This window comes from Macaca thibetana, chromosome 18, assembly GCF_024542745.1.
Source record: "Macaca thibetana thibetana isolate TM-01 chromosome 18, ASM2454274v1, whole genome shotgun sequence".
In the NCBI taxonomy this organism is placed as follows: domain Eukaryota; kingdom Metazoa; phylum Chordata; class Mammalia; order Primates; family Cercopithecidae; genus Macaca; species Macaca thibetana.
The window spans coordinates 17,935,405-17,950,589 of record NC_065595.1 but is presented as its reverse complement, the minus strand read 5'-3'; the positions used below and the strand labels follow the sequence as shown (position 1 = coordinate 17,950,589).

At 36.5% G+C, this 15,185-nt stretch overlaps 2 protein-coding genes across 6 annotated transcripts in view; one reads left to right on the top strand and one right to left on the bottom strand.

Moving 5' to 3' along the window:
* PIGN (phosphatidylinositol glycan anchor biosynthesis class N) overlaps positions 1-15,185 on the bottom strand; it is a 150,239-nt gene that overhangs the window by 128,934 nt on the left and 6,120 nt on the right. The gene's annotated exons all lie outside the window — the stretch shown is intronic.
* Positions 12,580-14,049, top strand: LOC126941483 (COP9 signalosome complex subunit 2-like). The gene is given in 1 exon segment (XM_050768141.1): positions 12,580-14,049. A coding segment is annotated over 1 exon segment (1,332 nt). The 5' UTR covers positions 12,580-12,649; the 3' UTR covers positions 13,982-14,049.

Here is a 15,185-nt window from a genome sequence, read left to right as displayed (position 1 = left end):
AACTTTTCACGTTTAATGGACATTTTTTAATCTCATCTTTTTATCACTTCTCATTTTTTTAACGGTGTCTATAAAAAAACAGTACTTTTAAATTCTGATTAAGTTCAGCCAGGTGCAGTGGCTCACACTTGTAATCCCAGCACTCTGGGAGGCCAAGGTGGGTGGTTCACCTGAGGTCAGGAGTTTAAGAACAGCCTGACAAAAAATGGAGAAACCCCAACTCTACTAAAAATACAAAATTAGCCGGGCGTGGTAGCACATGCCTGTAATCCCAACCACTTGGGAGTCTGAGGCAGGAGAATTGCTTGAACGCGGGAGGCAGAGGTTGTGGTGAGACAAGATTGCACCATTGCACTCCAGTCTGGACAACAAGAGCGAAACTCCGTCTCAAAAAAAAAAGAAAAAAATCTGATTAAGTTCAATCTACCAACTTTTCTTTCTGGTTATTACATTTTATGTCCCAAATATGGAATCATTGTAAGTAACCATGCTTTCTTTATTACACATTTTTAATATCTTTTATTTGAAAATAATTTCAAACTTAAAGTTACGAGAATGGTACAAACACCTGCACACCCCTTAGCATATTCACCTAATGTTAACATTTTCCCGAGTCGTTCTTTTTTTCCCACTCCTTCTCTGCTTTGCTCTATTCCAGCCTTGCCTCTGTGCTTTATCCTTTTTCTCTGTATATATCTGATCACATAACAATGTTTCTGAACCATTTGAGGATAAGTTATATACACCAGGACTCTTTATTCCTAAATACGTCAGATACCTAGAAATTACTCTGTAGGAATAATGATACTCTCTTATATACCTACGTTATAGGTGTCAATTCAGTAAATTCAGCATCAATGTAATATTTAATCTACCATCCATATTCCAATTGTGTGAAGTGATCCAATAATGTTCTTTATGGCATTTTTATAGCTTTACTGAGGCATAATTGACCAAAAAACTGTACATAAAGTGTAATAATCACTATCATAAGGAACAAACTCATCAACTCTAAAAGTTTTCTTATGAGTCTTTGTAATCCAACATCACCCCATTTCCTAGACAACCACTAAATTTTTTTGGCTTGTTTTTGAGACAGGGTCTCACTTTGCTACCCAGGCTGGAGTGCAGTGGCATGATCTCAGCTCACTGCAACCTCCACCTCCCAGGTTCAAACAATTCTCATGCCTTAGCCACCTGAGTAGCTGGGACTACAGGCGTGTACCACCAGGCTCAGCTAATTTTTGTATTTTTAGTACAGATAGGATTTTGCCATGTTGGCCAGGCTGGTCTTGGAACTCCTGACTTCAAGTGATCTGCCCACCTTGGCCTCCCAAAGTGCTGGAATTATAGGTGTACCGTGCCCAGCCCACTAATGTATTTTCTACCACTAGAGATTTGTTTACATTTTTGAACTTTATAAAAATCTATTTCTGCATCATGTACTCTCTTTCATCTGAATTCTTCCACTGAGCATAAATACTTTTAGAATCATACATATTTGTTCCTTTTTATTATTGAGCATTATTCCATCGCATGGATACAGCACAATTTGTTTACTCACGCTCATGTTAACAGACACTTGTGTTGTTTCTAAAAGCTTTTGGCTATTTCAAATAAAGCTGCTATGAAGAATCATGTAACAGCTTATGTGTGGGCATGTGCTTTCATATCTTCTTTTTTTTTTTTTGAAACTCCTGGGCTCAAGGAATCCTCCTGCCTTGGCCTCCCAAAGTGCTGAGGAGACAGGCATGAGTCACACTGCTTTCATTTCTCTTCAGTGAACACTTGGGAATAAAATGGCTAGGTCAAATTGTAAATACATGTTTAACTTTTTTTTTTCCTTGAGACAAAGTCTTGCTCTGTTGCCCAGGCTGCAGTGCAGTGGTACGATTATGGCTAATCTAAAAACTAAAAAGTTAAAAAGCCATGTTTAACTTTTTCAGAAACTGACAAACTAGTTGTTTTCCAAAATTGTTGTACAACTTTACATTCCCACCAGCAATATATGAGAGTTTCAGTGGCTCTAATCCTCAGCAACACCTGGCATTGTCAATCTTTTAAACTTCATCTGAAGTGGGTGTATACTGGTAGCTTGTTGTGATTTTAATATAATTTCCCTAATGACTAATGTTATTGAGTATCCTTCCATAGGCTTACTGATCTACCATTTGTATGGATTTAATTTTTTAATTAGATTGTCTTCTTGTTATAGAATCATAATGGTTCTTAGTATATTCTAGATGCAGGCATACCACATATTACTGTGCTTTACTTGATTGCTCTTTGCAGATTTATTTTTGCAAATTGACAGTTTGAGGCAACCCAGCATTGAGCAAGTATATTGGTGCTATTTTTCCAACAATATGTGTTCACTTCATGTCTCTGTGTCATATTTTGTCATTCTTGCAATTATTTCAAACATTTTCATTACTATTGTCAGTTATGTTGATCTGTGATCAGTGATCTTTGATGTTATGATTGTAACTGTTTTGAGACAATCACATATAAGACAGCAAACTTAATAAATATTGTGTGTGTTCTGACTGTTCCACCAACTGGCCATCCTCCATCTCTCTCCCTCTCCTTGGGCCTTGCTATTCCAAAACACAACTAAATTGAAATTAGGACAATTAATAACCCTACAATGGCCTCCTAAGTGTTCAAGTGAAAGGAATACTCATGTGTCTCCCATTTTAACTCAGAAGTTAGAGATGATTAAGCTTAGTGAAGAAGGCATTTTGAAAGCCACGATAGGCTGAAAGCTAGGCCTCTGGTTTTAAACAGTTACCCAGTTTATAGATGCAAAGGAAAAGCTCTTGAAGAAAATTAAAAGTGTTACTCCAGTGAATACATGAATGATAATAAAGTGAAACAGTCTTATTGCTGATATGAAGAAAATTTGAGTGGTCTGGAGAGAGAAGATCAAACCAGTCACAACATTTCCTCAAGCCAAAGCCTAATTCAGAGTAAGACCCTAACTCTCTTCAATCTATGAAGGCTGAGAGAGGTAAGGAAGCTGCAGAAGCAAAGTCAGTATCTATAAAAAGCATGATGACATTCTGTTTGGAATGGAGTTAAATCCATAGACCAACTGAGGAAGAACTGATAACAATATTTAGTCTCTCTGTCCAGGAATACAGTATAACTCTCCATTTATTCAGGTCTTCTTCAATTTCCCTCAGCAATGTTCTGTAGTTTCAAATGTATAGGTCGTGTACATCATTTTTAAATCCTATCTTTACAATTTTCATATTTTTGGTACTATTGTACTGTTATTTTTTATTTCAATTTCTCCTTGTTAATTCTTAAATCAACATTGATTTTTATATAATGACCCTGTACCTTGCAACACTGATGAACTGTTATGGTGGCTTTTGTGTATATGCTTTTTAACTTTCTGGAGATAATCAGGTTATCCATGAATAAAGACAATTGTACTTCTTCTTTGTCAATTTTTATGTATTTATATCTTATGCTTTTTGTATTATCTAGAACCTCCAGTATGATGTGGAATAGAAGTGGTTACAGCAGAAATCCTTGCCTTGTTTCCAGTATTAGGATGAATGCTGTCAGTTTTCCAAGTTTTTGTAGATTCCCTCTATTAGGCTGAGGAAGTTTCCTTTTACTCCTAATATGCTAACAGCTTCAAATCATGAATGGATGTTGGATTTTGTCAAATGCTTTTTGTTGCATCTACTGAGATAATTATGATCATCTGATTTTTCTACTTTGGCCTGTTAATGTGGTGAATTAATATTGATCAAATTTCAAATGTTAAATGCATCTTACATTCCCAGAATAAATCACACTTAGTCATTAAGTATTATCCTTTCTATATATTGTTGGTCTTAGTTGAAATTTTACCATTTTTTGCAGCAAAGTTTATGAAAGATATAAGACTGTAATTTTCTTTTCTTATATCTTTCTGTGGTTTTGGTATCAGACAATGAGTTGGGAAATGCTGTTCCTTCTTGTACTTTTTGGAAGAGTTTGTGTAAAATTTGTATTATTTCTTCCTTTATTGAGTAACAGAATTCACCAACGAAACCACTGGCTTGGGGTTTTCTTTGTGACAAGGTTTTTAACCATAAATCCAATGTCTTCATATATATAGATATAAACACACATAGATATTCAGATTATATATTACTTCTTAAGTAAGCTTTTGTAGTTTTCAAGGAATTTATCCATTTGTCCATTTCATCTACATTGTCAAATTTATTGACTAAAATTGTCCATAATATTTACCTATTATCCCTTTTTCCTGTCCTGCAGTACAGGATCCAGTCTAAGGCCAAGTATCACATTTATTTACTCAAAATAAGTCATTTTTCAAGTATTTAATTCCTTTCAGTTAGATCTTAAATTCTATCCAGAGTTAAAGTACATATGGCATATTTAGATTTACAGATGTTCACTTTGATTTAAACACCTCCTCTTTATCATGGAAATAAGCCTTAGTACTCTTCTTAATGTACTTATAAGTTAAGTACATTATGATGTATTTGTAAATGCAAATGTATATTTGCATTTAGGCAAACACCACAGTAATTATTGCCACCAAGATCCATTGATAAATGCTAATTTATCAATGACAAATATATATTTGCATTTACAAATAACTCCCTGGGCTCATGTTCTTTCTTGCCCTATTTGCCACTGCACTGCTTTGCTAAGGTAAGTATCACAGTTTACGTGTTAAAAGATAATATAAATTTTCCAAGGTTTATTGAAGTAACAAAACATTTTATTTGAGAACTTTGACCATGTTAAAGTTATAATAGTCAACATAAAAATCTAGATCTGTTACGTAATAAGAGTGGATTCTAGTAAAGCCACTGTTACTGTTTCCTTATCCATAAAAAAGACACCATCAGCTCTACTCCATTACAGAAGTATTGTGGGAAATAAGCAGACTCCACAATGACACCATACAAACATAAAATATTAGCAATACTAAGAATAACTAGATTGTGAAGCAACCCAACTCACATTTTTAAAATCAAACGGTAAATAGTTGATTTACATTATGCTGAAGAAAGCAATAGAAGAGACAAAGATATATTTTCCTGCCAAATTGGTAATTAACATTGGGACTTCTTATTGGTGATCCAAATCATGCAAATAAACTCTGTAAATAACAAGGATTTTGACAATAACCCCATTCAGCCATTTATTAGGTTATGGTCTACAAAATTTTAAAAGGCAACTTGGTGTCTATTTTGTTTATTTATTTTTGAGATAGTGGTCTCACTCTGCCACCCAGGCTGGAGCGCAGCAGTACAACTTCCGAGGCTCAGACAATCCTTCCACCTCAGCCTCCCAAGTAGCTGGGACCACAGGGTGTGCTACTACACCTGGCTAATTTTATTTTACTTTTTGTAGGGACTGGGTCTCACAGTGTCACCCAGGCTGGTCTTGAACTCCTGGGCTGAAGCAATCCTCTCACCTCGGCCTCCCAAAAAGTGCTGGTATTACATGTGTAAGCCATTAGGTACATTACTAACATTACCCAAACTTTGTATTTCTCACCTTGTAAAATGCAGATAATACCAATGAACTATAAAAATGGTAGTGAGGATTAAAATAAATGTATGTCAAGTACCAAGCCCAACACTTGGCACTCAGTAAATGATAACACTTCAGTTCTGCTTCACAAAGATAAACTAAATATTATGAAACAAGAATAGTCATATGGTCACTAAATTCTGCCAATTCAACCACATAATTAATTCTCTCCCTTCATCCTTTCCAACTGGAACACAAGGAAGAGCAACAAATAGGGGGCAAAAGCTAAAAAGCCTTCCATACTTTCACTATTAAAACTGATCATTTCTCGGCTGGGCACAGTGGCTCACGCCTGTAATCCCAGCACTTTGGGAGGCCGAGGCAGGCAGATCACGAGGTCAGGAGTTCGAGACCAGCCTGACCAATGTGGTGAAACCCCATCTTTACTAAAAATACAAAAATCAGCTGGGTGTGGTGGCGGGCACCTGTAATCCCAGCTACTCAGGAGGTTGCGGCAGGAAAATCGCTTGAATCTGGGAGGCGGAGTTTACAGTGAACCGAGATCATGCCACTGCACTCCAGCCTAGGCAACAGAGCAAGACTCTATCTCAAAAAAAAAAAAAACAAACAAACAAAAAAAAAAAAAACCCTGATCATTTCTCATCTTCTCATCATCTACTTTAGAAACACTTCCACAGCAGCTCCTAGTTCACTGCTGTAATTATTTACTTCTTCAAGTTTACATACTAAATTATATGATCTTTTAGATACACTCCCAGTTGCTTCTATATTCACAACATTCTTCCACCTGTGACTGACTCATTAATAGCTCCTTAGTAAATGTTTACTGCCTATATGAAGAAATGGCATATTAGAAAACAAAGGCAATTGAGTCAAACTTTGATTTCACAAAAGAACAAGCTGAAGGCCAGAGACATGAAGTGAGGTCTCAGCTCATACTGTTATTTAATATGCAGCAGTAAAAATCTAATTAGGGGAGATGAACGAGTAAACAATTATAAAGACTTAACTACCATTATAGACACATTTACTTGTAATGATTGCATTATGCAATAGAAGCTTATATTATTCATATTTTCTCTGATCCTACTAAATACCCAATATTATTAATTAAATCAGTTAAATTAATGCTAATGCATTATTTTTAAAAGTGTTTTAGGTAAGTATTCACAATATTTTAAAAAACATATACAGCAACTAGCTGAACAGAAAAATGAATGTCCTATATAATTACTTAGTTCCTATAAAAATCATGGCTATGAGACAATGAGACCATTTTTAAACTGTCATGCAATTCAATCCCCTCCCCCTCAAAAAAACTTTTAAGAGGATCTGAAGACAACTTCCCTAATCAAATTAATATATTTTCTTGATTACAGACTCACAGTGTTCACTACTAAACACGAATGACATAAACATTATATATTTAATATTTCTCAGTGTCCAGCTGAGTTTTGCTTTCAAAAGAACTCATGTTTTCACTTCTCCACATTCACTGCCATCAGGTAAGTCCACTATTTTTCATCTGGACCTCTTCAACAACTTACAAATGGTTTCCCTACCAAACTGCAGAAAACTACACATAAGTAATTATATATTTTACTTTACAAATTGTAGTACATTTCATTTGTTCACTATACTTCATTCTAATTGTCCTTCAGGAATTTTATACACAGGTACTGACCCCAAAACTCAGATTAAAGGTTAAAACTCTTTTACCCATTCCCCATAAAATTTCCACTTTCTTCCCTTTCAATGTAAATTAGATTACATCTTTTCCCTTCTTAAAATCTGTGAGTGGCTTTCCATTGTTCCAATAGTAATATCCTATGTTCTTCCACTATCTCCATGGCCCTGCATACCTCTCACCTCATTATGGCATCCTATCACCTCCCACCTTGGGCTCCCAAAGTGCTGGGATTACATGTGTAAGCCACCACACCTGGCCAAATGTATGTTTCTAATATGTATCCTCAGACTAGAATATAAGCTAGAATGAAGGCAATGACTGTGTTTCTGTTCACTCATGCTCACCACCTAATGGCACAGTGCAGTCACTTTATGATTCATTGGTGGAACGAGTGTATATTTGAACTTTATTTATTTATTTATTTTCCCCCAGTTCACTAAAAGTATAGTTAATGCAGCATCAAGTCAAAGAGAAATTTTACCTACTTTGGGGAAGACGGCAGGAAGAGAGAGCTAATAAAAAGTCCTTGAAAGCTTGTAAAATTCCCCCTAGGGGCCGGGCACGGTGGCTCACAGCCTGTAATCCCAGCACTTTGGGAGGCCAAGACGGGCGGATCACGAGGTCAGGAGATCGAGACCATCCTGGCTAACACGGTGAAACCCCGTCTCTACTAAAAAAATACAAAAAACTGGCCGGGCGAGGTGGCAGGCGCCTGTAGTCCCAGCTACTCCGGAGGCTGAGGCAGGAGAATGGCGTAAACCCTGGAGGCGGAGCTTGCAGTGAGCTGAGATCCGGCCACTGCACTCCAGCCTGGGCAATAGAGCCAGACTCCATCTCAAAAAAATATATATATATATTAGCTGGGTGCAGTGGCGGGTGCCTGTAGTCTCATCTACTCGGGAGGCTGAGGCATGAGAATGGCGTGAACCTGGGAGGTGGAGTTTGCAGTGAGCCGAGATCGCACCACCGCACTCCAGCCTGGACTATAGAGCCAGACTCCGTCTCAAAAAACAAAACAAACAAACAAAAAAAAATCCCCCTAGGTATCTTAGGAACTATTATTAGCTAATTAATCTTTCCAATTAGGAAGTACAGGCTCTATTGTCTCAAATTTCAGATAAAGAAAAGGTAAGAAGTCAACAAGAAGTTTCAGGCAATTTTTATTTTTAAATAACTTATTTAAAGAGATACATAACTAGGCTATAAAAGAGTATCTAAAATTCCAGGAAGGAAAATCAAGTGAGAATATAATTGATATTTTTCTTTAACATTATGTTAGAGAGAATTGCTTTATCAAGTAATGACTTATTATCCTTATCCCTACCAGAATACGATGAAATATTAATGAGTTTAGAATCCGGTATCTCTTTTTTACAGAATAATTTCAATTAATTCAGGTAGCAGGAATGAGGGAGATATAAAATTACAACTAGGCAAACACCACAGTAATTACTGCCACCAAGATCCACTGATAAATGCTAAAATCAACAGATCAAAGTGTCAGGGAAACAGGATATTTGAAGTCTTTTTTTTTTTTTTTTTTTTTGAGACAGAGTCTCGCTTTGTTGCGCAGGCTGGAGTGCGGTGGCGCGATCTCGGCTCACTGCAAGCTCTGCCTCCCAGGTTCACACCATTCTCCTGCCTCAGCCTCCGGAGTAGCTGGGACTACAGGCGCCCGCCACTATGTCCGGCTAATTTTTTGTATTTTTTAGTAGAGACGGGGTTTCACTGTGTTAGCCAGGATGGTCTTGATCTCCTGACCTGGTGATCCGGCCGCCTCCGCCTCCAAGAGTGCTGGGATTACAGGCATAAGCCATCACGCCCAGCCAATATTTGCAGTGTTAAAGAAACTTCTCCAAATATTTACTCCTTGTACAGGGAAAAATACTAACAATGGAGAAAATAGACACCATTTAACCAAGTGGTCATGGTTAACATAACCAATAGTAAGACATACTAACATACTAACCTCATATAACCCTGACCAGATGCACTGAGAAAGGCAAAACATGGTAGTCTCGGCAAAAGAACATATGGTATTCTTGTTAAAAATGCATAATCTCAATCTAATAATGGTAATACATCAGACAGACCCAAATTGAGACAGTCTACAAAATAATGCACAAGTACTCTGTAAAAGAATTAAGGAGGTTCAAGAGACTTACCTAAACACAACAAGGGAAACTGGATGAGAAAATAGACAATAGCGGAAAAACTAGTTAAGTTCAAGCAAGATCTGTAGTAAACAGTATTATACAAATACTAGTATACTGGTTTTGATAATTATACGATGTTTATGTAAGATGTTCACATTAGGTGAAGTTGAGTAAAGAGTGTACTGGAACTCTGTACTGTTTTTGCAACTTTTCAACAGATCTAAAAATTATTTTTAAATAAAAAGTAAAAAAAAAAAAAAAAAAAAAATCGGAGCCTGAATCTTACTCAAAAGATACACTGTTATAATTATAAACCACCAAAAGTTTTATGGATAGCTCTGATTGCAGATAATCTTTGTTCCTGTCAAACATTACTTGCTAAACTTATAGACTATCAGTGATTTAATGTTCACATTGGCATAAACCCTACTAAAAGGCTTATGAATTAAAGATGGTGTCCCATAGGTCCTTATGGCTTTGTTCACTTTTCTTCATTCCTTTTTTTCTGCTTCTATAATTGCAATTGCCCCAACTTCAAGTTCACTGATTCTTTCTTCCACCTATTCAAATTTGCTGCTGAATCCCTCTTGTGAATGGTTTGTTTCAATTATTGTACTGTTAAGCTCCAGTATTTCTATTTGGTTCATTTTAATAATTTCTATCTCTTTTGATGCTCTTACCTTGTTCATACATCACTTTCCTGACTTCCTTTAGTTCTTTGTCTGTGGTTTCCCACAGCATTTTGACATATTTAAGACAGATGATTAACGTCTTTGTCTAAGTCCAATGTCAGGACTTCCTCAAGGGTGGCTTCCATCAATTTATTTATTTTTTTCTGTGAATATGCCATCCTTTCCTGAGACTTTGTATGCTTTTTTGTAACTTTCCATTGAAATTTATATTTTGAATATTATAATGTAGTAATTCTAGAAATCAGATTCCAGAATTCTGGCATTTTCTTTTGATTTTTGAGGGGTTCAGCCTTTCATTTAGTAACTTTTCCAAACTATTTTTGCAAATACTTTATTCCTTTTGTTTATGGTCATTAAAGTCTCTGTTTTGTTATCTTACTGATCAGTCAATGGCAGATTTAGATTTCCTTAAATGCCTAAAACAAAAACTAATAGTACTCTCCCAAGTTTTTATAGTCTAGCTCTCAGCTGAACTACTCTCACACTAAGCTTGGCCACCTACACTTCTGCCTTAACCTTCACCTTCTGCTTGTCTAGCGCTCACAGATCTCCCAAAGGTAGAAGCCTAGGGACCTCTCAGGATCTTTCTGGGCATGCATTACATGTAATTTTTGCGGGGGATAAGGATGGGACAAAATTCAGCCTCTACATTGATCACTCAGGAAACCACTAGACAGGTCAAAATGCACAACCACAGTATTTTAAGAACAAAGTCCATACTAAATACAAGCAAGTCACACCAGGAATGTGGGCCATAGTCTCCACAGCTGCTGCCATTGCCACAGTGGTGAAAGAGGATGGTGATCCAGTGGATTAAATGCCACAGCACTCTGAAATTCAGCTGCCCTCTTCTTCATTATTCAGTCTCCTAGTTGCTGTAAATGTCAGACCAGATTTTAGAATGCCAAAAGAGCTGATCCTGTCACTCTGCCCTCTTATGCTTGTTTCAGTGGAGGAACTAACCCTTAAAATAAACCACCATACTCTGCCATTTTCTGTAATGTCACCTAGAGATTGTGTTCTTAACCACTTCAGCATTTACTAAAAATACACAAACCTGCGATGTGAAGTAAAACCAGCCAAAACTGTAAGACAGAGCTGGTAGTCCCAGCTACTTAGGAGGGCGAGGCGGGAGGATTGCTCGAGCCTAGGAATTCAAGGCTAGCCTGGGAACATAGCAAGACCCACAAAAAAAAGAAGAAAGATGAAGAAAGAAGAAGGAAGAAGGAAGAAGGAAGAAGGAAGAAGGAAGAAGGAAGAAGAAGAAGAAGAAGAAGAAGAAGAAGAAGAAGAAGAAGAAGAAGAAGTAGTAGTAGTAGTAGTAGTAGTAGTAGTAGTAGTAGTAGTAGTAGTAGTAGAAGTAAGATAGCACTTGGAGCCTGCACACAAGATTATCAGATAAACTATTAAGCCATATAATTAGCACTAGTTCATTTGCTTATTATTCTGGGGTATATATTTTTTCATCATGATTTATGTCATTTTAAATTGTAAATTCTATGTGAGTTTACAAAATCCCATATAAGAACTAATTTTCAAATTTTCTCATGGCAAGTAGAATAGAGATTATTAGTTCTTTAGATAATTCATGCCCACTTGAGTTCAAAATCTTTTATCTATATCTCATATCCTTTTTCTATTCCAGAAACTACCAGGATACCATAGGGCAGCCAGTCACCATGTCTCCTTAGGCTTCTCTTGGCTGTGATAATTTCTCAGACTTTGCTTGTTTTGATGACCTTGTGAGTTGTGAGGAGTACTGGTCAGAGATTTTGTATAATGTCTTGCTATTGGGATTTATCTGATGTTTTTCTCATGGTAAGTCTGGGGTTATGGGTTTGGGAGAGCAAACATACATACATAAAGTACCATTTCTTTACATCATATTAAGGGTACTGTCAACATGACTTACTAAACTGTTAATATAAAACTTGACCACTTGGCTGAGGCAGTTTGTTCAGTTTCTCCACTGTAAAGTTTCTCCATGTAAATGTTCCCCCATTTCAAACTATACTTTTTGGTAGGAAGTCACTACATGCAGCCAATACTTCAAGAGTGAGGAGTTACACTCCACCTCCTGAGAACACGAGGCATCTACATAAATTGATGTTTTTTCTATATGAAGAGTATATATGTTAAACCTAGTCAATTATGTAATTAAAAGCCATCAGCCAGGCCTGATGGCTCACACCTGTAATCCTAGCATTTTATGAGGCCGAGGCAGGTGGATCACTTGAGCTCAGGAATTTGAGAACAGGCTGGGCAACGTGGTGAAACTCCATCTCTACAAAAAATGCACAAAAATTAGTCGGGCATGGTGGCGCATGGTCCCAGCTACTTGTGGGGCTGAGGCAGGAGGATTGCTTGAACTCCGAAGATCAAGGTTGCTGGTGAGCCGAGATCGCGCCACTGCACTCCAGCCTGAGTGACAAAGTGAGACCTTGTCTCAAAATAAATAAATAAATACATAAATAAAAGCCATCTGTCATTCTACAAGATTACACTAATATTATAATCAGGAGCCGCGGAGGATTGTGGGAGGAGGTTGTCTCCAATTTCTCCTCCCCCTCCCGGCCAAGATGTCTGACATGGAGGATGATTTCACGTGCGATGATGAGGAGGACTACGACCTGGAATACTCTGAAGATAGTAACTCCGAGCCAAATGTGGATTTGGAAAATCAGTACTATAATTCCAAAGCATTAAAAGAAGATGACTCAAAAGCAGCGTTAAGCAGTTTCCAAAAGGTTTTGGAACTTGAAGGTGAAAAAGGAGAATGGGGATTTAAAGCACTGAAACAAATGATTAAGATTAACTTCAAGTTGACAAACTTTCCAGAAATGATGAATAGATATAAACAGCTATTGACCTATATTCGGAGTGCAGTCACAAGAAATTATTCTGAAAAATCCATTAATTCTATTCTTGATTATATCTCTACTTCTAAACAGATGGATTTACTGCAGGAATTCTATGAAACAACACTGGAAGCTTTGAAAGATGCTAAGAATGATAGACTGTGGTTTAAGACAAACACAAAGCTTGGAAAATTATATTTAGAACGAGAGGAATATGGAAAGCTTCAAAAAATTTTACGCCAGTTACATCAGTCCTGCCAGACTGATGATGGAGAAGATGATCTGAAAAAAGGTACACAGTTATTAGAAATATATGCTTTGGAAATTCAAATGTACACAGCACAGAAAAATAACAAAAAACTTAAAGCACTCTATGAACAGTCACTTCACATCAAGTCTGCCATCCCTCATCCACTGATTATGGGAGTTATCAGAGAATGTGGTGGTAAAATGCACTTGAGAGAAGGTGAATTTGAAAAGGCACACACTGATTTTTTTGAAGCCTTCAAGAATTATGATGAATCTGGAAGTCCAAGACGAACCACTTGCTTAAAATATTTGCTCTTAGCAAATATGCTTATGAAATCGGGAATAAATCCATTTGACTCACAGGAGGCCAAGCCGTACAAAAATGATCCAGAAATTTTAGCAATGACGAATTTAGTAAGTACCTATCAGAATAATGACATCACTGAATTTGAAAAGATTCTAAAAACAAATCACAGCAACATCATGGATGATCCTTTCATAAGAGAACACATCGAAGAGCTTTTGTGAAACATCAGAACACAAGTGCTTATAAAATTAATTAAGCCTTACACAAGAATACATATTCCTTTTATTTCTAAGGAGTTAAACATAGATGTAGCTGATGTGGAGAGCTTGCTGGTGCAGTGCATATTGGATAACACTATTCATGGCCGAATTGATCAAGTCAACCAACTCCTTGAACTGGATCATCAGAAGAGGGGTGGTGCACGATATACTGCACTAGATAAATGGAGCAACCAACTAAATTCTCTCAACCAGGCTGTAGTCAGTAAACTGGCTTAACAGAGAACAAGCTTTTACAGACATCCTTAAGGCAACAGTGCAGAGATGTAATCCTTAAAAGAACTGGGAATGGCAAAACTACTGTCCATTGATGTGTCCTGAAAATTATTGGAGTTATGGCAGAAGTGCTTTTTTGATCAACTGGTTTGTGTTTTGCTGCTGCATTTATCCCAAGAAAAACAGCTTTAATCTCCAGAAGAAAACCAAAATACCATGGGACTTATGCTGTATTGACATCTTGCCCTAAACATACAACATCATAGTAATTTGTCATGGGCAACATGACCAGAGAGAATATTTTTGTCATGATTTTAAATACACTGACACGCTACTGTTGGTTAAATTTAAACATGTTTTACCTGCAGAAATTCTCTCACAAATAACCTGCAATAACTTGAAATGCATACCCTTTTGAACACTTCCTTTTCTCATGTATAAATTAAAATGTTTGCTGCATTTTGCAAAATGTCAAAAAAAAAATATTATAATCATCACCATTTCCACTCCTGCTTTCCCCACCTTACTCAAAATTAATTTTTACCAGTATAGACGCAAAGCCATTATTTCTTTTATAAGCTTATTCTAATTGGTACTACCAAAAAAAGCCTTATAAATGATCTCATTCAAGACATATATTCTATTATATGACTCTATTACAATTTATTTGAACATTATCCTGCTGATCAACATTGCTCGCAATTGTCATGATTACAAATAATATGGCAATTAAGCTGCTCCCTTATGGTAAAGTTGGAGATTTTTAGAATGTTTACAAACTGTAGAGTAGTAACCCATAACAAAATAATTTAATGGACTGCACTTAGCCTTCTTTCCTTTTTTTTTTTTTTTTTAATGAAATAGAATACGGTACAATAGAATAGGATAAAATAGAGAATATATCACATCATGAAGTACTTCAGAAGTAGTACATGATTTTGAAAAATTGTGGTTTTTTCCTGTGTATCCAAACATCTATATTCTTAAATGTATATAATCTGTACTGAAAGTTTTATTTCAAATTATTCTATGGACAAATAAGATTGAAAGCCACCTCTATAAGTGGAATTGCTCTAATAAACAAAATTTTCAACATTACAAGTGACTGGCAAAGTGTCCATACTAATTTAGATACCCTCCAGCAATGTACGAAAGCTTCTATATCTCTAAATCCCCAGAATAGTTTGATACTGTCATATTTACCTTA